Source organism: Centrocercus urophasianus, unplaced genomic scaffold (assembly GCF_019232065.1).
Source record: "Centrocercus urophasianus isolate 14NV4802_14NV808 unplaced genomic scaffold, USGS_Curo_1.0 seq_23, whole genome shotgun sequence".
In the NCBI taxonomy this organism is placed as follows: domain Eukaryota; kingdom Metazoa; phylum Chordata; class Aves; order Galliformes; family Phasianidae; genus Centrocercus; species Centrocercus urophasianus.
Window position 1 is genome coordinate 16,631,606 of NW_024884789.1, and position 25,303 is coordinate 16,656,908.

At 39.7% G+C, this 25,303-nt stretch overlaps 1 protein-coding gene across 4 annotated transcripts in view; it reads right to left on the minus strand.

The window, feature by feature from the left end:
• Positions 1-25,303, minus strand: part of SCAPER (S-phase cyclin A associated protein in the ER) — a 161,336-nt gene that overhangs the window by 32,635 nt on the left and 103,398 nt on the right. For all 4 annotated transcript variants that reach the window (XM_042824624.1, XM_042824622.1, XM_042824621.1 and 1 more), the window contains exons 24-26: positions 19,418-19,533; positions 11,438-11,561; positions 4,722-4,951 (exon numbers count right to left, since the gene is read on the minus strand). In XM_042824624.1, the coding sequence (XP_042680558.1) occupies positions 4,722-4,951; positions 11,438-11,561; positions 19,418-19,533 (470 nt within the window). The remainder of the gene's footprint in view (positions 1-4,721; positions 4,952-11,437; positions 11,562-19,417; positions 19,534-25,303) is intronic.

Sequence of the window (25,303 nt, forward strand, 5' to 3'; positions counted from 1 at the left end):
GTTAGAGATCATGCTATAGAGTGAGGCTGAAGATGGGAACAGCACTATGTATGTTTCTACAACACAAAGTGCATCTTGACTTGACTGAAGTGTGAAACGTTATTAAATAATGATGACTGCAGCAAAACAAAAAACAAACCTGTTTCTAGTAAATAATTAATATTGATTAGATAACAACTGCCTCAGGACCTGGATAAATATCTATTAAAGTAATTTCTTCCCCTATCTTGCAGTCTGATTTTGAAAAATTAGGGACTATTAAGATTGGGGAAGAAAGTCTCCATGTTTCAGACAGCCTTCCTGCCCAAAGACTAACCTCTCCTCAGGGCCAGAAGCTAGACTTTCTGCCAAAGCTTAACCTGCTGACATAAAGATTTTGGAAAGTAATTAAGAATAAAAATACATTGTGTATAAAGCAAGATGTCAGACTGCAATAATGAAAGACTGATCTGCTGAAATATAGCAGTGAATAACACCTAAGGATGCATAAAGGTTATTAGTTGCAAACTAATTGCTCCGGTCAGTTTGATTTGTCTGCTCTGTTTAGCAACATGAGAGGCTACCAGCACGTTTTCCTGCAGGTTTTGATCTAAGCACCCCGCTTCATCACACAAGTGATAAACAAGCTCTCCAGTATTAGCAGAGTAATTCCAGGAACAGAGCTGGGTGTTAGATACATCACAGTCGCAGAGAAATGCTGAGTGCAGGAAATCTCACCATGATATAGGAAGGAAGAGGAAGAAGGAGAAAATAAAGCACAGCTAATACTGATAGATGATTACTCACTAAAAGACAGAAGTACTCTGGGCAACAATCTTTTTGTTTTTTTTTCCCTAAAAGGAATGTCTGACCGACATCTACAAGAGGTGTTGTCACCTTCCTTTACACCCACACCTGGATACCAAAGGGTGTCAGCAGCTGCTTGTTTCAGCAGAGAAGAAATAGATGAGTTTTCAGTCTACTGGAACTATTCTTTAGGGTCATCTGGAGACAATGAAAGGACAAATGAAGCACTCCCTTCCTTGAAGCTGAGCGTGCAGACAAGTGGAATGTCAAAGCTCTAATCTAACGTCTCCATCTCTCACTCTTTTCGCCCATGGGAGTACAGCTCCAGTAACTTGGTTATCCTTCTGACTGTGTGCAAACACCTGTTCCTTATGTGTCAGGTCTATTTGTCCCAAACAGAGAAAAAAAAAAAAGTAAAAAATTATTCCCTCTTTCTTTCCAAATCTTCCTAAAACTCATTTAGTCAACTCCACGAGGGCACATGATAGAATGACCTGGAGGTGAAAGGTTCTCATTAATAATATAAATTTGTCTGGTTTTGACTAGTTTGAAATGCCCACTCTCTTTTTTCCTAATTGCAGCATTACCTTGTCATCGTGCCTTTCTTTCTCCATTTATAACCAGATCCCTTAAAGTGCCTCAGGTGAAGGACCTGGCTGGATTCTCATGTATCTTCTTAGCTTAAGGGTGTATCTGTGCTCAGCCCAGCCAGTGTCAGATGTCTGCTCAGCACAAATATCAATAAGCAGACCTCCCACCCTCCCATTCCTAAACGAGAAGAATACAACATCCTGAAATTTCACACTCTTTCAAAACCTGTTTGGGGAGAAGGTGGGTTACATGAGAACAATTAACTTCTAGAGGTCACCGGTACCTATGGCAACTATTTGTTTTGCTTTCCTCCTCCAGCTATCTGGCTTTGTGTCCATCAGCATCGTATCAGACTTGGAGAAGTGGGAAGATGTGCAGATGCTCACTGTGCCAGTTTCAGTAGCATACCATTAGCATTTCATCCCTCACAGCGATGTACTGGTGACATAATTAACTAGTGAAACTACACACCTTTAGCAAACAGTATAGTTTAGGATAATCAGTTTCTCATTTCAATTAAAAGACATTAAAGGCAAGCAGAAGGATCCCTCTTTAGCTTTACAGCACTTATACCGCTTAATAAAATAAAAACAAGACCTAAAACACACAACCACAAATTAGATTGAAAAAGAATGATCTGTTGGGTTAACGGTGACACAGACACAATGAGTGGGAACTTCATCTGAAGCTGCTGTGAGCATTTAAGCCTCCATAAGGCTGGATGTAACCACAGGACTTTAAAGCTGTGATACACGGATCATCAGGAGGGAGAATACAGGCAACCTTAGAAATGCATTCTGAGTATCTGCCAGCAAGTACAGGGTATTTTAAGAGTTATCAGAATAACTATTGGCATTGAGAATTTAACATACATTAAATGCCACAACAAAAAAAGTTCAAGTCTGTAAAAAAGCATTTCATCAAAATAACTTTTTTCTCAAAAACAAAGAAAAAAAACAAACCAAAACTCTATGAAGGAATCCACCAAAGGTTACAGAAGAGTACTGTCAGTTGGTGGAATCTGGTGCCACATGAAGTCATTCAGTTCAGCAGTGCGGTGAGGTTAAAAATAAATCAGTTGGCTAATCATACAGCTCTGGGGTATCTAAGTCATGCTTACAATCAACATCTTAAGGCAGTATAGCAGACTGCATAAAAGAAATGTAATTCGTTGGTGTAAGATCATCAAGTGTAAGTACCAGAACAGAAAACTTTCATGGTGGCCAGATTTGTGAAAAGCATCAGCTATGTCTCAGATTTTTTTACTTTCCTCAAACGCATTTACTCAAAATGCTTATGAAAGAAATGAGATTTCTCATTCAACAGAACAGATTGGCACCACATTAAAGAGAGAGATGAAAGAGGAAATAAAAATTACATACATTATAGAATCAAACAAAAGCTGACAAAATGTCTTAAGGCTTAGCAACTGAGAGAAACAGAATTCAGGAGAATAAGCATCCAGAGGAATGTGCAAAACCTCTGCGCAACTGGTGAGAAAGGAATATGGGTTTGTTCATGCAGTACTTCAAGAGTACAACACCTGAAACCTTCCCAGACACGAAGGAGTTCATTTTTGTAACATCCCTGTATTCCGAGGAGCTGGTCTGAGCTGCATTTTCCTTGACAGAAACAGAAGCATGGACACATAAATCCACTTACGTCTTATTTTGTGTATTCGATCTGAGAGACCTATGCTCTTGTTTTAACGGTATTTGGCATTACATAGCACATTATATACTCTAAAGTAAAGCTCCCACTGACTTGCTGTTCAATGTGCTCAGCACTGTTGTAAATCAAACCCAGCTTTCAAGCTAGGACTCAAATTAATGACCGCCTATAAGAAGTCCAAGTGATGTTGTGTAGCACTGCCTAGGAATGCTATGTCACAGCAAGGACCTCAATCCTGTTCTTAAACTCAGCCTTCTGATGGCCAAACAGAAGTCTGTGCTCTTCCTTTCTACCACTGTTAGGCTGTCTGCTGGGTACCTTCCCACGTTTGCAACAAAAAATGCAGTGGTTCTAAAAATCTGTCTCCTTAATTACATATAAGTTTTCTCCTCCTCAAGAGCACAGAACAAAAACAGAAGGAAAAGCCATGTTCTGAGATCTATCTGAGAAGTAGCACCTAAAAACTTGTCTCACTGTTAATCTAATAACAGATAGTTTCTCTACCTGCAAAGCCTGAGGGAATTTCCTTTTCAAATCAGGCAGATCACGATTGAAACACATCAGAATTCTCCAGAAAGTAGGCCGTTACGTTTTATGAACGTTTCACTTCTAAATTTTAACACATCAAATTAGTAGGCAGTTACCACAGGGATGCTCAGCCACAACTTACATTCAAGCCATTTTACCAAAGACCTAGAATGTTTCAAGCAAAAATGACTGAAGGAATGTCTTTCCCCTTATCCTGCTAATAGAACTTACAGAGTTATTTTGATCAAAATTTTACCCACAGCATATATACATATAATATACAATATATATATATAAGCACATAGAAAGGAAAGCTGCTACTAAAATACAGTTATGTTATAAGAATTGAAGTCAAATTATAGAAGTTATTGGTTGATCTTTACAAGAGAAGGTATTTATTGTATAGAAAAGTTCTGTGAATGCATGCATGGTATTCAGGATCACAAGTGCAAAGGGCATATACAGCTGGTGCAGAGAATGGAGAGAAAACATGGAAGGAAGGAAGCTGACTCCAAAGAAATGAGGTGAAGAAACTGACAGAAAGCTAACAAAAGAAGGTGAAGAAACCTAGATTACGAGGATGCTACACAAGTCACACAGCAATTAAAGGTGTTAGGATTAAAAAGGATCAATGAGGAGTGCAGACAACATGGAAGACTAACATAAGGGCTTGTTATAACTGTCCAATGGTTTAGATGACAGCACGTGATTAAGGCAATATTTGCTACAAAGATTAATTGAAAACATTATATGGACAAGCCATACAGGTGGATGCACAAAGCCACCGTAAATAAAAACTAATCTATAAGAGATAACAAAAAAACCAAAGCAATTTAGCTGCCACAGATATTCATTAACCCAGAGACAGATAAATACAGAAACATATTTCAACCTCAGAATGAGTGAAAAAGTGCACAATTAAAAGACATTTGGTCTTTTGTATTTCTGTGCCTGCATTTCTCCTGAAGAAAATCTTTCTGCTTGAGAGCATAGCACTTCAGGGGTCTTCTGACTAGACACATATGCTACTTCTACTACATTAGAGGTTACTACATTAAGAGAAGTTTGTCTCTTAAGTCAAAGTAATTTTTTTTCTCTGTAATAAAGGAGGATTAGAGACATTTCAAGATTATTATTTTTCTAACCTGATCAAGTCTTGGATTCTGCTGCTGAAGGCTTCCACTTGTGAGGATTTGCTTTTCACTTCCTGTATTATCTTCAGTGTTGTAGAGTGGTTGTTCCCATCTGGGAAGCTGGAGATTAGGCACCTGAAAATCACAGCTGTTATCCTCAGGAGCCCCGTTGTTAGACCTTCAAACACCTGCTTATTTGCACTTCTTCCTGAAGTAGCATTATGGTCATCTGGAACATTAACCTAAGTAAAAGGGAAAAAAACCCAACATTTATAATTCAGTAAGAATTGTAGAGAAACACATACGAGTAGAGCAAAATACAATAGCGAAGTCTAACAGCGCTGAGAGACATTCAAATATTTCAGATATAAGAAAGGGTCTATATCCTCCTATACAGATATCATCATTTAAAACTGAATAAATCAAGTCAAAACTGAATTTAGTGTTTAAGAACCGAAGGAAACTCTACAGCAGCAGGGGATGTCATCAATATGGTTCTTGTGTAATACATACACTGAACTTTTGATGAGCAACTAGCAAAGAAACCTTTTCTTTAAAAAACCACTTAACTGTGAATGTGGACTTTAATTTCAACCCTGTGTCATCACAAAGACATAGCACATATCTAGGATACACCAAGCATTGAGTAACAAAGTGCAGCAACAGCTCATTTCTGTGGAAGGAACAGCCTTTAGTATTGCACAGTAATCCTCTACTTGACTTTGGACAAACGCAATGTATGTGCATCTAAAACAGCACACTGAAATAGTAGTACAGTAGGTACAGAGTACCATGGGAGGCCACAGGGGGTATCACTGGGTAGTGATAACAAGGTACAGTGAGGAATGCAGGTTTTTGGTTTGTTTTCTTTCCAGTCTGCAGGGAGGTAGCTTTTACATGCCTGAATTCAACAACAAATTACAGTAACTGTGGAGGCAAACTAAGAGGGTAATACATAGCTGCCTGAAGCCAGTAAAAGAGGGCAACCTTAACTGCATCCAAGCAGATGAATTACAGTGGATCCACATCACAAGTGAACCAAAGTCCTGACAGATTTTCTTCTAGCAAGTATCAAAACTTCTAGCAGTTTACTACTACAGTTAATACCCCAAGTAGGCAAGTATTTCAAAGACTGAAGGACTCCTCAAAGGCAAGACCACCTCCCTGAAAAAACTAAAAAAGAAAACAGAAAATGATATCCTGGGAAGACAGAAAGAGTTGCACGAATTCCAGGCATAACCCAACATATCAGGAACATCAGAATGGACAACATGCAGTAACACAGTTCTAAAACACACAGCGGGCTGCAGGAAGTTTTATTCTCATCCCAGGTTAAAATCATTTACAGCCAGTATAAGCAAGTGAGGTCACAGTAAATTGCTTCTCCCTGTATAGGTATCAGGAGGGATTTGGTAACACTTGGTGACAAAGAACAACATGCACATTTTTTCATTATTCATGAGCTCCGAGCCTTGTGCCGGTACTTAAAGCTCAGTGCAATAGTCTGCTTCTGGTGGTGAGCCAAGAGAGCAAGTGAGAAGCCTTTAGCAGCTTATTCAAGTTCAATAGGAAAAATAATATTATGTTGCTTCAGTAACTTCTGCTGACTGAAACAACTCAGGCCTAATGATTCTAATTGCCTGCTGAATAGATGGATTAAGGTTTGTAACGTATAAATTAATTCTAATGTGTCAACCTGTACTAGGAACATCAGGCTTTATAACACGGCTAACAAATGCTACTCAGAGCTTTTTCACCTAAGATGAAAAAAAAGATATATAATCTCTCTTAAAAGATTTAACAATATATTGTAGCAAAGCCTTCCAGCTGCTGTGATGAATAGTATTATATAAACAGATGTCTATTTTTCTCTTCTAGTTAAATATATTTACATAGAGCATACAGTTCTCGTATACATAAGTATGGAGTCCTTAGTTATACAATTCATGCCTCAGTATAAAACCATTCTTACTAATTTGAAGAATAAATACATCTGACACTCTTAATACAATCTAACATTTCTCACAGAGCTGATTTTTCACTTTTCATTTTTTGGGAAAAACGTGTAGGTGGATGAACACAAAGTGAGAACAAATGTGGTTTTTACCCAGTCTGTGACATAGAGGAGGTGAAGGGAACTGTTTTAAAGAAAATGGGTAAATTTGAATTTTGTTCCTACCTTATTTTCCTTTGGAGTGAACTCAGTGACAAAAGATCAACTCTTTATTGTAGAAGTAATTAACAGAATAGTGTGAAAGCATGTTGAGATTTATGTACAACATTAACTGGGATGCTTGCAAAAGTGATGTACTGCTGCATGTTAATCATTATATCACGTAAGGGGGTAGGAAATCTTAAGATTTAATAGTATAATTGTGAAACCTTTCAAGCTCTGCCTTCTGTGTTTGATTACAACAGAAATTAATGGTGTTCATAAAAACCACTGTTTGTTGAGCATAGGCTTTGGATAAGCAAGCATTACAGAACTTCCTATTTTTATTTGTGAGGTCTAAGAGGCCTCATAGTTTAACTGTCAAAAATCTACAAGTAACATTACCTACCTAAAGCGACCTGTCAAGTGATTGGTATCGTAAATGTTTCAAGTACAAAGGAAGAAGAGGAAAAATGCCTTCGGTTATCTGACAGATCCAACATCTCATCACTATTTTAATGTTCATGATGACTGTCAATGCCAGATGTCATAAAAACTCTTACTTGCTTTAAAGCAGTTTTTGAACCAATATGGTCTAATGACCAGATTTCCAGCTCTGGCAGTCTCCATAAAAGCAATCCAGTAGAGAATTCCCATTGTATAAGGGAATCCCTTGCTTGTGTAGAGCTGCTGTAAGCTCTTCAGCTGCGCCCAGCATCTAGGATTTAATCCTGCAAGATGCTGAACAACGTGGCCCCAATCCAGTAAAGCACTTAGGCACACATTCAATATAGCTGAAAGTGCTATTCGGTTCTGACTCATGCCACTGCAAGTACCCCTGTGTATCAATGTGCATTTCTTTGTGCTAACAAAAATATACAGTTTCCAGTTAGCACCACAGAGCTACCACTGAAAACTCATTTGTGCTTTTATTTTTCTCGTAAAAAGTATAATCCTTAGCAGCCACGAGATGCTTCAAATATTGAGCCATTAAACCTAAATGGAAAGATCTCCAGCCTTGTAAAACTCTCCATTTCTAGTCATCACTGGGCTTGCTTCTAAAACACTCCAGAAAATGTATACCTTCAAGACAGTATTGAATATTGGATTTTCAGTGTAGCAACTACCGAACTAAAGAAATGGAACCTGCCCAGGAAGAAAAAAATATATATATTTTAAATGTATGTAATTATTTCTTTTATCCTAGCCCTATTTTCAACTGCATGCTATGATGAGACTCATGCACTGGCTTCCCAACTGAAGCAAATGAACAGAAACCAAATTTTTGGTCTTTCTGAAATTACATTATTAAAAGGACAGACAGATGTTGTTCTTTTTTTTTTTTTACACTGCCAGCATTGTCTGAATTGCTTTAGAAACAGCCCAATATGCAGAGCTGACATCCAGCTGAGGCACTTTTCTGACGACCTCGGTACTGCTAGGTGCTGGTCCTTGGATCTCCAACAGAGGGACAAGAGGGTTTCTCAACCTCTAAGTGATCTGGCAGCTAGAAACCCTCCACACAGACAAAGAGAACTGTTGGTACCACCGTGCCCAAGTGCTATGGAAACTGAATGGAAGTTCAGCATGGACCGGAAGGGTTGAGCAGCACATCTCAGTGCCTGGGAGTTCACAATTCTGGTCACAGTCAGAGCAAATGAACATGAAGTCAACTTATTTGCTGCAGAATACAAGAGGGAAATGTGCAAACGAAGAAATACAATAGAGCAATAAAACAGTTAAAAACATCTTCATTTTCTCATTAGTATGGATTTGTATTACAGCTTAACTGATAACAACAGATATGCTAGGATGGAAAAGATCTGAGCGAGCCAACAATAACTTCTAAGCATTTTTACTGGCTAAGATGTTTTCAAAAGCTTCTGGACATTTCCCTTTGATCTACCTGAGAGCACAGCTAGCAAACAAACCGTCACATCTTTCATGGATCATCAGGAAACCATGAAAGTATAGGTATTTGAAATAGACAGAACCCCAAAATGCTTACTAAACCATCACTTGCAGATGTAGGTACAGAAACATACGGTTTGTACAGATGGCTTTTCCAGATAGCAGCGCGGAGAAGAACTTGACTAGTAAAAAATCCAACCAAAATAAGAAGCTAACTGTACACACCTACAGTTCCATGTAACTGTTTGTCTCTGACAGAGTACAGCCTTCCAAAATACACAATTAGAAAAGGTTTTCATTATTTTGCAGCTATCATCTATGCTCAGGAGACAAGGAAGAGCAGAGATAGCAAGTCTGTAGAGAAATGAAGTTACTTCTTGACCATCAGCCTCCCACGAATGTAGACAGGAAGGTTTGATGCAGTCGCCTTTCAAAGTTGGAGCCTGGCTGCTACTGACCTCGGTGGGCACTGACTTACACATTACCTGAGCTGATAAGAAGGCTCAGAAAGGCAAAATGATAAGTCATGTCTATAGAAGGTTTAGGAATGAGGTAAATTGCAGGAAGAAAGGTCTAATAGCTTTTAATAACTAGCTTGAGCAGGCTGGAGGTCACAAAAAAAACAAAAACAAAAAAAAAAAAAACAAAACAAACACCCCAAACTCACAAATCTCTACAGTTGATTCCCTATCAGTTGCCCAGCTCACACTGGGAGGAGAAAAAAAAGAACCAAACAAAAATGAAACAAAACTAAAACCCCCCAACTTTCCCACAGGAATAAATATATTTTACACTTCCGTAAAGCAAGTGACCATCTTAAATTCAAATATTTGAAATGGATAGCTTTGAGTTTTAGGTAAAATGAAGCTGACATTGCATTACATTTTGAGGTTTAAAAACAAAACTAAAATCTAACTATATTGCATCAAAGCGAGGTTGGTATTTGCTGCATTTAAGAATATTTTTAAAGCTTTTTCAAAACTCAAACCTTTCTGTACACAGCAAATGTTAGCACATATTCAATAATTTGTTAAAATCTTGCAGTTATATGTTTTTTTTGCTTGTTTGTTTGTTTTTTACAGAGTATTACTTGGGGTTTATTATGGGAATATACACGAGACAGGAAGCATAAGCATCACAAGCATCACACAGCTCACCAAAGCAGTTAAATTCTTTGGAGGGCTGGCCTTCATATCCTGGCATTCAGAGCCTGATCCAATTAAAAGAAGTGCTTTCCATGTGGCCTTTTTTCTTAGAAAAGGAAAACTGAAATTTGATCTGAGTTGTATTTTTGAGAGAAGAATCAGGGTTAGGGAGGTAGGGCTGCAGTTATTTATTTTTTACTTAAATACATATTTCATGGAATGATGATTTCTCAGTTCAAGGGCCAATTTTGCCTGAAGAGAACATAGAAGACTTTGTGCACAGGAAAGAAAAGTCCACTGTGGGTCAAGGGGAATTTTGTGCTTTAGTTCCAGTTTTGTTGCAATCCAACAGCAGTATTTGGCGGCAGGCTGAGAGCACATCTACACATTGTAAATTTCCTCCATGCAGTATTTCTGATCTCCAGGTGGCCGACAGTCTAAGAAATACCCTCCGTATTCATTCAGAAGAGGTTCAGGCCATTTGCACAGAGCTGTGCCGATAAAAGGGAAGGTGTCTGGCATCAGAACGAATCTTGTCACTTGCAAAGTGCTGGAGGATTTCATCTCTTTGTAATTAAGCAGGGAGCCTGTGCTCTGGCTCGCCCTGCAGACAGCGAGCAGTGTTGTGACTGGCCCAGCACAATACATGCACCTTTCACTAAGTATATTTGAAATCTAATACCTGGAATCCTCTTGGAAAGATTTGGTGGAGAACAATGAGCTGGCAGCTACTTAGAGGACACCATACAGGTTGCATTCCTGTTTTCTTTGTTTGTGCCAAAGGCCTTTGGACCATCTTTTTTAAGTGTTCATCAGCAGTCCTATGGCTTGTTGAGTCTAACAGCGTCATTTGAATTATTTAAAGTACGTACATAACTTTTCAATTAACAAACTGCTTGGCTCATGAAAATACATACACACGATTTATAAGTAGAAAACCAGGACTAAATATCTTATGATGAGCAGGTCACTATGAATTAAAAATGAGTTTTCAAATAAAATATTTAATGACGTTTCAAATTAAATGAAACACTGGAAAATTAAAACCTTCACTGTCAGAGAGTCCTGCTATTGAAACACCTCTGCAAATGCAGTTAACAGCAACATACTGAACTGCGTTGTGCTTTCCATGTTGAAACACATAAGAGCACAGCAGACATGAACAACTCATAGCATTCTATACATCAGCCATTGCCACAGGCTGCATGAAAAAAGAAAGCCCCAGAATGGGTTAAGATTGACACACTGTCCACTCTCCAGAGTTCCCAGTGTGCGTGCTTCTGCAGAATTCATTAGCAGCACAGAGTATATCCATTTGTATAGAAGTACAATACATGTAGTTTACCAAATACACACAACAGAAGAACCTTACTTTTCTAATTGGAGCTTTATGATCATAATGGTCCTTTTCAACACAGGCCATTCTATGAGTCTATGATCTCTTGGAGCTCTTACACTGCAAATACTGTAATATGTTTGTGAAAGAGGACAAATTTCTACATTACATCTATTTTACATACCGTAAACTGGTGCATCAACAAGTCCATTAAAAAGGTGATCTTGTTACTAAAAAGAATATAGGTGCAGTTTTCTGTACAGTTATTGCAGGTGAGTCCATAAGCATTTACTGTACTGCAGAGAGACCTAAAAAATCAGGAGGAGAGAAAGAAAAATAAATGGAAGAACGTGACAAAACAATATTTCAGTAATTTACAATTGTTCGTCTAAACTTGAAACTGAATATTTAAATGAAATAAGGGAAAAAAATAACACCTTACATGTTATGCAGCCATATTTAGCAGAACTCCCACAGTGCGTGGCTACCGGACTCTTCCGTGTTCATGGTTTATATCCTAATGACATGTCTTGGAACATACAGTTTGAAAAGCTTGAACTGCCTTGTGGTATCTGTTAACTTCTTTTTATTAAGAACAGCTATTCACGTGCATTCTTAGCAAATGTACACATGCATTCATAGTACAAATCTAACACAAATTATGGCCGTGCTGCAAAGGCATAGCAGAGCTAAAGAAATTAGCTGATAATTATGTATTACTGTGTAATTGGGATAGGCAATATTCTTTTCTTCTAGCTTATTGGGAATTGGGGTACAAGGCCCCTCTTCTTAGCACAACCTTCAGGAGCAATTCATAGTATCCCGGGACCAGCTTTACAGAGAAGCATTTCTGCAGCACCTATGAACAAACGTAAGCAACAGGGAGCACTGAGTAGCTCAAACCAAGAAAGAAGATCTGAGCAGGTGAAACACCGGTCCAAAAACTTCTACTGACATACTGTGAACTGCACAAGCTTTAAGCATCAGTGTGCAACTACAACAGCACCATGTGATCTACACCTCTGGCTACAGGAAGAGGTAACAGGTTTGCCATAGAAAGAACAAAGTGGGAAACACAACATGCCACTGCAAGCTCCAGGTACACCAGACACGTCCTGCTACTCTCCCACATGTGGTATTTACATCTGCACAGAGCCCCAGCGCTCCCAGAACAGGACGTGTAGGGAAGCTGGGACCAGTCCTACAAAATACACTCAGAGACAAGAGGAATGTGACCAAGGATAACACTGTTCCAGAATAAACACAGAATCAATCTGTAGAACTCTGCTTCCCACAGAAGCAATCACTATTCTTATACAAATACGCACACGGACACCCCACACAAAAGCATCATAAATATATACAATAATAAATAAAGATGGTTAGCAACTCGAGTTGTTTGTCTAAAGGAAACTGAAAAGTATCATCAGTATTCTGGCATCATCTTTTTCTCAACTTGAGAAACAATTCTGGACTTACAGACGCATTACTTCACTTGGTTTGATCTGTGAAAGTGCAAGGAACACCAACACCTTTCCTGTGTCAATATGCCAATTATCACCACATCACCAACTCTGTACATTTTACTGTAGTGGTAATTAACTTTCCTGTTCTGTCTAATCAAATCAGTTACAATATGCAGTTCACATGATATGAGCACAACATTAAACCATTATTTATTGATGAGTGGTTAATTTTTGCCCATTTCACCTGATTTTTACCTGACAATTACAGCATTCAAAAATTCAATTAGCACGCTTCATATGCTTTTTTTTTTTTTTTTTTTTAAACATATCTTATCCTAATTACATAAAGGTATTTATTTCACCCTTCTCAACAATAGTGAAAAAACATTAATCGACTCATAGACTTTTTGTGGATGATTATTCCCTGGGTGGGTGAGTGCTTGCATGGGGCAGAGAGAGATGAAACTACATCAGTGCATCAGTTGGGGTTTTTTTTCCAGTTAAAATGAAAGGTGCTGATTTTCTTTTCACCAGCTACTCTGATTAAAAAAAAATGATTAATTCAATTTAAATATAAACACTGCAGGATCAGGTGGGGCCTTGGCAGGTTAACTCATCGTTTCAGCAGGGCTGCAGGGTTTGTGACACAATGCAGCTAATTCACAACAACGTTTCTTTGTTAGATGGGATTTTCAGAACTGCAAGGATGAGCACTTATTTTCCATTTGAACACAGAAACTTCCCACTTACTGAAGAAAAATCAACTGCGATAATGCATCGCGCTTTTGTATTTCCCAAATGAATCCTATGTCAGAAAAAGTATCTGAAATTTCAGAGGCTTAAATAATGGTTTTGAAAAGGTGCTTTAAGCAAATGGATGTCAAATTAATTTTTCACAACAATAAAGAAGGTTCTTTTAATTGTAACATAAGCTTGCTAACTGCGTTTCGTTTAAATGCATTCTGCTCATGGCACGTTCTGAACTATGACTCAGTTCCACTGTTTTCTCCAAATTCAGAATTGGAAGTGTCAGCACAGAAGCTGTCCCCAGGTGGTTTGCAGTGTTAAATGGCAGATTACAGGCAGCACAACTAATTTCTTTACTTTAATCTTATTAACGGCACAACAGCTGTCAACTGTCACCATTTCTGTACAAGGCCTCCGAGACGAGCACTGAGAGCTGCGAATGTCAAGCAAGAACTTTATTTAACCACCAGCTCAGCTCTCTGGGACGGACAACTAAAAAAGCAGCTCGGCTGTTTTTGCTTTTTTCCCTCTTCTTGTCTGAAGCTCTGATTGCTCCTCAGTACAAATCTCGTATCTCAAGTGATGGGTACTGCAGCTGAAATGGAAGAGTGTGAGCTTCACGCACAACGCAGCTGTTTATCGATCACTGATGTTGCACTAAACTTTGTCCCTCACCCACAAATCAGCTTTACAGCCGTGTCAGACGGCATGCACGCTCCAACCGCATAATAAGTCTACCCTCTGATGTAGGGCTTTCCTCCTGAGTAAATCCAATTAGAGAAACACTCCTCCTTCTGGTACACAAACTTTGATCCAATAGAGAAATCTGTCTTAAAACTAGACAAACGTGCATCCCTGTAATATGTTCATTTCACATGAATACAAAGAAAGAAGACTCATTTTACCCAATATCTTCAAGCTAGATCCCAACAGTTTGTGTGTACCTATGTGGATTTCATGTCTGCCAGTGCACCTTCACTTTCCCAAATGCACGCCATCATAAACAAGCTGACAAAGGCTACCTTCCATTCCAAACCCTGTTTGGAAAGGTTGCTGCCTGTTGAGGAAACAACACTACCCAGCCACACAGAACTGAGCCACCCTCCTGCACCACTACATAAGGGCGAGGAGTCAGAACTTCTGCTTGAGAGAAACATCAGCACTCTGATTCTTCTCTTAACAAAGCAATCAGCTGAGAGCAGTGGAGGAGAGCTGCTGCTGAAAACCAGTGAGCAGAATGACTGCACGATGGTAAGAAGGGCAAAAGCTCGCTTGATCTTGATTTTCAGTACGAATACAGACTGTGAAAGCGGGGCCTCACGATCCAGGGTAAGAATTTGGATTGAAACAAAAATAAGTAAAAATCGAAGACAAAAAGCCCAGCCTTAGGTTGGTCCTTTATTCTTGGGGCCTATGATATCAAAAGGAACCCCTCAAAAGCATTGGAGGTTCACAATCAGTAACTATTTTGTATGTATTTTACATTATTCAACACTTCAGCTGCAATGTCTCATCACAATTAGCAGAGAAGGCAAAGCTCAGCAACAATTCTCCTTCAAGACACTGCCAAGAACTCATCAGATTTGTCCTGAAATGGTACTTGTGAAAAACAAAACCAACACCCTAAATAACTACAACTTAACTATCACACAACAAGTAATGGTCAAGCCATTCCTCTCCCCTAGTGTTTGTAAGTGTGACAGAATCTGAAAGACCTCCACAGAAATCCTCCTGTGTTGGTTTATCAGTTATTGCACTGCAAGATTTGGATCTCAAGCCAAAATCTACCTAGCAGTTCACTACTTTTGGCAATAAAGCTTGTTTCAGTATTGTGTGGTAGGACAATAACGTCTTGGTTTTGAGTGCTGCGAGTGGGACATCCAGCCCTGAGACAGAGAGCAACAAGATACTGCAGAAAAGAGCCAGATGCTGCAGGTTTCAGATGCTGATCTTGCAGGGAGGTCCCTCTTCTGACTACATGTCCCTGTACTTTCAGTCTTCGGTGATTATTTAGAGGGAATAACTGCAGGAGAAGATACACAAGTGTGTTTTCCAGTTTGGGTTGAAAGATTTGTGAACAATTCGATAGAAAAGCAGGAGTAGTAAAACCACCAGCACAGGTTGGCTCCTTTAGTGAGTATTCATAAAAGGAAAAATTACAAAGAACAAACCAGAAACAGTTCTCAGCTCAATACCTTCTTTTCTTGAAAAATCCCAACAAAATAACAACTGCTTGTGTCAAGGCCATCTATGGTACCGTGCAGGTACTTCTACCTTCTGCCACAATAGCATCCACTTTAAACAAATATTAAGAGAAGCTGTATGCATAGAGAACATAATAAAGACAATTTCCATCATGTCTTAAATAGAAGACAGTCCCCCTTTGTTCATTAGGACAGCTACTAATTTGTATGTGAAGTGCTGGCTACCTAAGGAACTCAAAATACTTTGCAAGTGTGAATGAAACAACTCCTACACAAAAATCCTTGTTTGTTGGCAGATTTGCTCCAATTGTCAAGGGCGGTAAGAAGGCACAACACAGAGGGGATGAGTTGCCCACAGTATATATGAAAGGCAATGCGGGGATGTGAATCGTGTTCTGGTTTTGATCGTAAGTCATGAAATTGCTTTACGGAGTTCCTACTTGCTTTTCCATACAAGCATAAGGAAAATACCATAAAACTCTGAAACCACTTGAAATTCTGCTGAGCGTGCTGAACGTGAGCAAACTCAGGAAGATTACAAAATGCTGCTTTAAGAAATAAGGCAGCTGAACACTAATTTGTATGTTAACATCAGTAATAAAATCAACTGTAATCCATTGCTTTCCCTTTTCTTTCTTCAGTGCTTTATTTGAAGGGAGGAATACTGTTGGGACACCACATGTATTATCTGTCTCATAAACGTCACATCTTTTCACGGCATTTGCTGCCCTGCTAAGTCTAACTACCAATCTGGACAGGGGTACAAAACAACAGGCATATTGTTAAATCTTTGATAATAAAGCTTTATCCTGTAGACATGGGATTAAAGTTCTGAGCTGCACCATACTGCCAGGATTTTGGAGAAAGAGAGATGTAGATAATAGCCCATGTAATCTCCTCACCTACTTGTAAATAGCTTAACCTCAGCACAAAAAAACAGACACATTCCCAGTTTGAGTACCAATGGTTAAATGTACATGAGCATGCAAACAATCATAAGGCCAGCAGTGTCCTTCAGCAGAGCATAGCTGGCCAAAGGAAGACAGGAAGGCAATTAATGAAAGGTCTTAATTTAACTCGCCTCCACAGGGCTTTGCTTCACCTCTATGCAGAAATAACTGCTGCTTCATTTCATTCAAAATGTTTTTCTATATGAGAAAGAACATCACTGAAATCAACCACAGAGGGTCTGCACTATGTGCAGCAACACCAAGTTCGCCGTGACGCCCCCAGCATACGTTATGCTTTCCAACTCAGTTTTCAATGTATGTAAAAAAATAAGTCTTTGCTAAAATAGTTTATCCTTGGAAACAACATGGAGTATCTTACTGCTATTTTGCAGCATGTCATCTTGAGAAGCAGTAATGACAGAATGCAGTAGAAGTCTAGCAAATATGAGCAGCAATCACATGAGTGGGAAAGTTTACTAGCAGTGATTAGGCCCACAAAAGCATGAATCACACACGGCATGATGACTGAGAACAGGTTTTGCTGAAGAATTAAGATGCCCTGAAATCCTATTAGTAACTTTGAAAACTTTGATTTCCTTGTCATTTAAACATTTTCACCCTATTGTTAGGGCAGCACAAGGAGATGAATAGCAACAGACCTTTGCATTTAATAGTAAGCTCTACAATACACATTAAGTACAACATTAAAATCCCTCGCACGGGGAATTGGATTGACTCTGACTTCAGCAACTGTTTCTTGGAAGAAACGTCACCCACTGAAAAATTATGATCATAGCTAAAAGTGTGCTGCACTGCATATAGAAGCCCAAACAGTAGGCTAGCAGTACCTATATAAACCTCTCCCATATGTTTGTTCACATAGAAACAGCTGAAGTTTGACACCATGGCTTAGTGTTCTGTTATGAAAACTGTATCTGGAAAAGTTAAGTCTGCTCCTTTTATTCACGTGTCAAAGGCACAACAGGCAAGTTCCAAGTGCCATTGATGTAACAGTCTGAATAAAATCTGCCACACGTCTAGCTACTTCATCTACAACTCCGCCAACAGAGAAACAGAACCGTCCCAACTAAAAAAACAAAAACTAGTAATAACTAGCAATCCTCATTCACAACCAAGCCTGTGGGCTGAAAGACCCAGCTGGTGAGTGGGCTTTGTGCTCCTGGCCTCAGCAGCAGTGGCACTGACTTAAAACATGGATGGGGAAGGGAACAAGGCTGCTAATGGGTTTTGCAGCTACAACCTTGAGAGCTGGAAGCTCTCTTTGAGTACCAACACAACATATGAAGATAATCTAGAGATGGAAGCTGGCTCCTTGTAACATAAGAGATAGCACAAGTTTTAGGAGGTCACCAGAGAGGTCTCTGCAATTTGTGTTTTGTTTATTTTTTGTTTTTCTAATTTGTTACATGTTCTAGGAACCTCAAAAAACAGCACACTTGTTGTGTTTAAGGAAAAGGTAAAATTTTTCTTGATTTCTTTAGTCATTCACACTGACAAACAAGGCATTAAACTGGAAGGATGCTGTCTGAACATTTAACTTACTCCCAGCAGCGAGTGGAACTTTGAAAGTGTTTTCCAATCGTTCATAAAAGGCAGGCTTTGTATCTGAGTCATGAATGGAGCAAAGCAAAGGTGCTCCACAGCCTTGAGAAAGCAGGAAATGGAATATAACAGCATTAGCTCTACTACTTTCCTTCTTTAGGAAACATAAGTCAATTTAACCTCATGTTGTGCTTGTTCCTATATAATATCTGTAAGGAACTTGCAGCTTTTTTTTTTTTTTTTGTATGTTCTTCTGTAGCAGGAATGAATGAAACCATATCAACTGCATTCCCCAAATGCAAGCAGTTCTGCTTAAAGCAATTTTATTTCTGTTTGCATTACATTTCACACTAGAGCTTAACAGAATACATTGTTAATTGAAAATACAGCATGCCCCACTGTAAGTAAACAGTGATCTTAATTTGAGGTCTAAGCTCTGGCACAAGATCATCATTTGGTACTCCTCCAAGTCACAAACACTTTGGTCGAGAGCTTCCTTACAGATTGAGTATTATTTTTCATTCTCCCAGGTGCTGCTGAGCACTGTAACATCAATTCAGGATCAGAGGAACTGGGTGGACTCACAGGAAGTGCATTCTGCATGAACTACAGGGAATGGAGGAATTTTATTCTTTTCGAAGAGCAAAGTTAGGATATTAAAAGTACATTTTTTTCCTAGGTGCTCTTTCCTAGCACTTCATATCTGGTCCATAATATATTACTGGTCATTAAAGATCCAAAACCACACAACGCAGCGCTTACATTCAAATCATTAGAATATCAACTTAAATCTACAAAGGAATTGCAACAATGGCACACAGCAGAACATTTTAGACTCGGTCGCTCTTGTACAAAAAGCATCCTTAGCTCTTTTATAGCACAAATGGAATTTTTAGGGATTAGACATTTCAACCCTTCTACTCTTACGTGCTATGAAGAGTAATTCCTCTAATCCACAAGAATTTGGATTTACTTGTTTGTAGGAGCCCTTTCAGCTAGCACTATCTCAAAACAACTGCTTCACTTTAAAAGTCTCACAGTAAGGGAATGAGAAGCCCTGGACTGAAAACCAGAGGTTGAGTGGAAACGTCTTTCACCTTTCATGGCAGCACAAAATAGAGTGCGACTTTTTTTTTCCTTCAACACTGTAAGAAGGAAGCAGAAGCAGTGAAGCAGATGTTAAATGAATATTCCAGTGATACTAAATGACAACGGAAGGACCAATCATACTTACTTAAAAGGAATCCGTGAAGCTGTGTTCAGATTGGTGGGAGCAGTCATTGCTTGAAGAATGTGCTCCAAGGCAGTCAGTCCTCCTGCAGCCCGAAACGCTATCTGGTCTGCTGTGTTCTGCAGAAACAAAATCACAGCAGAGAACCCACAGAAACGTTCAGAAAATTCGTGCATAAGCCAGGTGCCTGGAAGACAACCGCCCTGAGATGTTGTGTCAACACAGGAAATGTTTAATACATGCATTTATCATGATGAACACCTCTGAAGAAGGGCAGTGAGATGCCAGTACACAAAGAAGAACGTTTTTCAGAAGGCACAGGAGCAGAAATTCTCATGTTATGGTCTCAAAGGCAATACAAACGTACCACGTGCTATTATTTAGGTAACATCTATAGACTAATACCATAATGCTTTCCATAATACCATAAATATTTTCCATAAGAACATACTGTTGTAGGGATTTCACAGAAGTCAATCTTTACCTATTGCTGTTACCTTTGTAGTTCTACTCCAATGCTTTTTTAAAGGATTAAGCAAATACAGACCATCTCCAGATGGGTACTTCCTCTTTCTTACATGCTTTTCCAAAAGGAAACTACCTCCAGGCTCGTTCCTCGACGTGGTTTATGTACGCATAAAATTGCTTATGCAGATCACTCTAAAACATGAGTGCCATCATTATGCTGATGAAATCCAGTTACGTATTTCAAAGCATGGGAACCCCACAAATTCAGTCCCTTGTCTGGAAGAAAGCCTGGCAGCATCACCAGGCAGAGTGCCAGTTACTAGAAATGCTCTCTGACAGATGCTGCTGAGGATACGAGCTGGTTAGCTCTTCTGCCTTCTCAAATTAATTACTTGGAGTTTGGGAATCAGGTAAAAAAAAAAAAAAAAAGGACATCATTTTGGTAATGCTTCAGTTATGGGAAACTACCTAAGATTGAAAACGTCACTTGACTGGTGCAGGTTCTCTCTTGTTTTTCCCGTCATGCGCTTAGCAAGTAACAGCAACTCAAAATTATTACCCTCCCAGATCTTTTGTCACATTCTCTGCTTGCACCTTATTGAAAATGCACACAAATTAATCAATGCTCTTGGATTTGAAGTACCACATTTGCTTTTGGTTTGTTCTGCATTCATCATGCTATTGGTGCTGCTTTCAAACAGATTCCTTGAAAACTAATTCTGTACATAGTCCTAGCATTACAGATCAGCTTCTTATTCTAGGGGTCCCCTTTGTGCTTCCACTTAACAGGATTTCACACCAAAATGCCATTTTGCCATCACTGTTACAGTCTGTAAACGTTACTAATTGATGCTCATCTGCTGCTGTGTTACCTTGTATTACCACTGACCTGTATGATAAAATACAACACTGTGTCTGTGTTTGCATGCAAGACCTACTGGAATCATTACAGCTTTCACTTTTGTAGCTCCAAAGGCACGGAGCAGATCAAGCATCATCTCAGTATGAAAAATGACAGACCCTGTTGGGAGACAACATTAAGTCCCCCTATTTGGGAAGAGCACAAACCAGTATGGCACACCTCTGCTGCCTGAAAGAATGCTCCAGTCTACTAACTTCACCTCTGGAATTACTTAGCTAGACGCTCAGGAAAACTGTCTCAATTTCCCTAAAGAAACAGCTCTTTGAGAATGCCTGCATACTTCTGTGGGAGGTTTATTTAGCAAAACAATCAACGCAATGGGGCTCATGTTTGTTGAGCAGAAGAAAACCCCACACGTTTGTCGATTTTTAGCAGTGGAACTTTTTGGCCTTGCATATTTTCAGAAATACAACAATCTCTAAAACCATTTTCATACATCTCAATCATAGGTACAGAAGGATGCCAAAGCTCTCACGCTGCCCAGTAATATGCAGGAGATGAGGCAGAAAAACCACATGGAAAAATTATTATTGCTGTCATTCAGGCATTTCTTAACAGAGAGAGGAAGAGGCACAAAAGATGCCACCTAAATTTGTCTTACACATTACAGAAATAACAACAGAGATGAGGCCTTCAGAACCAATGATGTAGCACTCAAAACTAATGTAAGAAAAAGAAATCTTGTTCTCCCTGCATTTCGGAAGTCTCTATCAGTGGGAAATGCAGCAGCCTGGTTTGTACAGGAAGAATGGAGACACAGCTGAAGTGATGGTAAGTATGAATCTGTAATTTTTTGGATCATTACGCCCTTGTCATTTAAAGCACGTGGCTACCAGCTTTGACACAGCAGCATACTCATCATGCATCTCTTCAGCAGAACATGTACACACTAATGCACAGGTGGCAAACTGAACAGAAATGACCATAAACACGATGTAACAATCTTTAGGATTAACTAATAACTAAGCGTTTCAGCAAACTTCTAAAATTCATCTTTGTTTTTTAATGTTGTCAGACAATCAGGAAAGCTCCCTGCATAACAAGCGAGCATGGCTGACTTATTTTCCTACCTGTAACAACACCTTAATGGATTTGAATTCCTCTTCTGCTCTCCTATGGCTTGAGTGACAACTGACTAATAGGATTACAGGCTCCGTTCCAATAATACAGCTCAGCAACATGCCAGCGAAAAATGACAGCCTAAACCTGAATTACATGGCCTGGGAATCCATCCAATTATTAACTAAAGTAACTGTTATTACCTAACCTAATCAAAGGAGAAGCAGCTGTTAATCTTTGGTGGCCTGCAGTGTAGCAGCGGTCAGGCTGGATGAACCGTCTTTGTACTTGACTCCTCTACAGACAATAATTATGTCCTTTGTGATCACGAAGGAAGGGCTTCCTAACCTTTCAGACACAGGCAGCAGATGGGGAACAACTAACTGTGTTCATTAGCAAGACAGGGCAGATTTTATCAGGGTTTGGCATCTGTGGCACCTTTGGAAACACCACTTACCCAATGATACTGGCAGGTCTGGCAAATTCAGAAATGAGCAGGCTAAATACAAAGTTCAAAAGAACAACTTCATCTTGTTGTCTGACATTTGGTGAAGAAAAATAAACACAGCTAAACCAAGCTGTTGACGTACGCTCCTCGTCACAGCCAACCACCCTGCTCAGATACACAACATAGAAATACACAACATAGAAATACGCAACAGGGCCAAGCGACTCGTGCCGGTACGTTGCTGGGTTTGGCCTCACACATCAAAGAAGCTAGATATATAAACAGCATGGCTATGAAACAAAATCAAAATGGGAGAGATCTCTGAGTTACTTACAAAAGCAGGCACTGACTGACATACAGGGAGCATCATTCACCAACACCTGTTGATGCCTACATACATACTCTCCCCTGCTCCTGTTTTACATGGGCTGCTGGGCAAACTGGGAAGTTTGTCAAGGAAGCCTGGAGGTCAGAGCAACCTGCCTCAGCGTGAGATACTGCTGAAGCACAAGTCAGTGCATGGCAGGGAAAGCAAAAACACAACTGCATCTCAGGATAGAAGCACCTGAAGGGAAGGATGGTTTCTCATACACGCAGAAGCTGAGAAGGCATGAATTCAGGTAAGAAGATGATTTTTTTAATGCCAAGAGTAATTAATGACTACCATAATATACTAAGGATATAGTCGACACTCAATCATTTGAAGTTTTTAAATCAAACCTGATTATCTCCTAGAAAAATATGATCCTAGTTAGATTGTAATTTATTAATTTGGTGCAAGAGTTATTGGGTGAAATCCAATGTCCTGCACCAAAGTACTCACTTCCATACATTTCTCCTGTTAAAGCATTCCTACTATTTAATACATAGAGGAGAATCAGAAATGGTGAAGAGCTTTAATGAGTTCACATCAGCTTTAACATCTCTGTTCTATGTAACTGCAGCACTTCACAGTTTGAACAGCAGCACTTGCATGTGAAACCATCCTGAACTAACTACAAAAACACTGTTGTGCAAACCAACTCCTCTTAGACAAACCTCCACAATCAATATTCTAACAGGGATTAATGTTTTCCTTCCCCAGCTATAAGAACGTGTTCTGCCAGTCTGACCAGCTAAGTTTGAACGCAAAGCTGAATGAACAAAATGGAAAAGCCTTTTTAAAGAGAGACATCGTGAGCTAAAATTGTTAGTTACGAAGTATTTCTGAATCAGACCCAAACCCTTTGATACTTTCTCACTTCTGTTTCTGAAAGAACACACTGAACTTGTGTGATTATTCTGCACTTGTTGAACTGTTCACTCAAGGGAGAAGTAATAACTAATTAGTAAAATATAATTGAAATCCATCTTCAGTACACTCTTTCCTTTTATCTAGTGTTTGAAGATTCTATCTAAAATGCCAGAGGCTAAGAAATGCAGTTCAAAGCTGCCTTCGAAAAATAAACTTGACAACTGAAACTTGGGCTGGATATCCCCTCTTTTTTCCTCCTTCCCTTTATATAAATACCTAACACGCACATACAGAATCACTAATCACATGATGATATGAATGTAAGTATACACTCTCGTACTTGTCCTCCAGACACAAAAAATGGTGCACAATCACAGGAGATAAACAGTTTTGTTCCCTGTAATACTTCTCTCTCATGAAGTTAATACTATAATAATACCTCATTTCTCTCGAAAATGTGGTTTTCAACCAAGTGACTCTACCTAGAACAGAGTATCAAACACTGTACATCAGTGCAGGATTCACTGTACAAACCAGGTGCAGCATTCAAGTACGAGTGGCTTAGTGTCATTTGCACACCATTGGGGAGCAGCATTCAATCACGTTAAGGACAAATCTATCATGCATTTGTACCAACTCCTCCCTCACGAATTGCCTACATGTTAAGGGATTTGAGCTCTTCAGGTAACACCAAGCAAGGCCACAGTAAGGATGGCTTGAGTAATGCTCCTTCATACCTTACCCCACAAAGCTAAGCCGATTCTGAAGCCTTACAGATGAGGCAGCTCCTCTGGTTTCTGTGTTTACATTCCATACAAACCGAACACAGTGGTTTCATCCAGGTAAGGATGCTCACTACCCCCTGCCTGAGATGATAGGTAGATAAATGGGTGGTGCTTTGCAGAAGGGGTTTTGCTCCCTGCATGATGCTCAGCACTTGCACACTTCCCTGTAGAACTTACCCTCCACTCTCTAAGCCTTTTTTTTTTTTTTTTTTCCATTAATAAGTTATATTATCTGCAACAACTTTGCATATATTTAGAATAATAGAATGGCTTAGGGTGGAGGGGACCTTAAAAGATCATCTAGTTCCAACCCCCATCATGGACTGGGCTGCCAGCTACCAGATCAGGCTGCCCAGGATCCCATCCAACCTGGCCTTCAAGGATGGGACATTCACAGCCTCTCTGGGCAGCCTGTGCCAGAGCCTTATCAACCTCCGAGTAAAATATTTCTTCCTAATATAAATCTCTTTGTAGCCAATCCCCCTTGTCCTATCACTGTCAGACAGCGTAAAAAGTCAGTCTTTCTGCTGCTTGTAAGCTCCCTCCAAGTACTGGAAGGCCACGGTGAAGTCTGCCTGGAGCCTTCTCTTCTCCAAGCCAAACAGGTCCAGCTCCCTCAGCCTTTCCACATAGCTCCAGCCCTCTGAGCATCCTTGTGGTCCTCCTCTGGACCCATTCCAACAGCTCCACATTGTCCTTGAGCTGGGGGCCCCAGGCCTGGACACAGAACTCCAGATGGGGCCTCACAAGGGCAGAGCAGAGGGGGGGGGACGACACAATCATCTCCCTCTCCCTGCTGTCACCCCCGTGTTGATGCAGCCAGGATATCCGGGCTGCAGGAGCACACAGCTGGCTCATGTCCATCAGGACCGCCAAGTCCTTCTCTGCAGGACAGACATGCACATGACATGCCGTTTGACTTGTGCCTATGGACATCCTTTAATTTATACTTGTGTTTCCAAACATCTGCCCA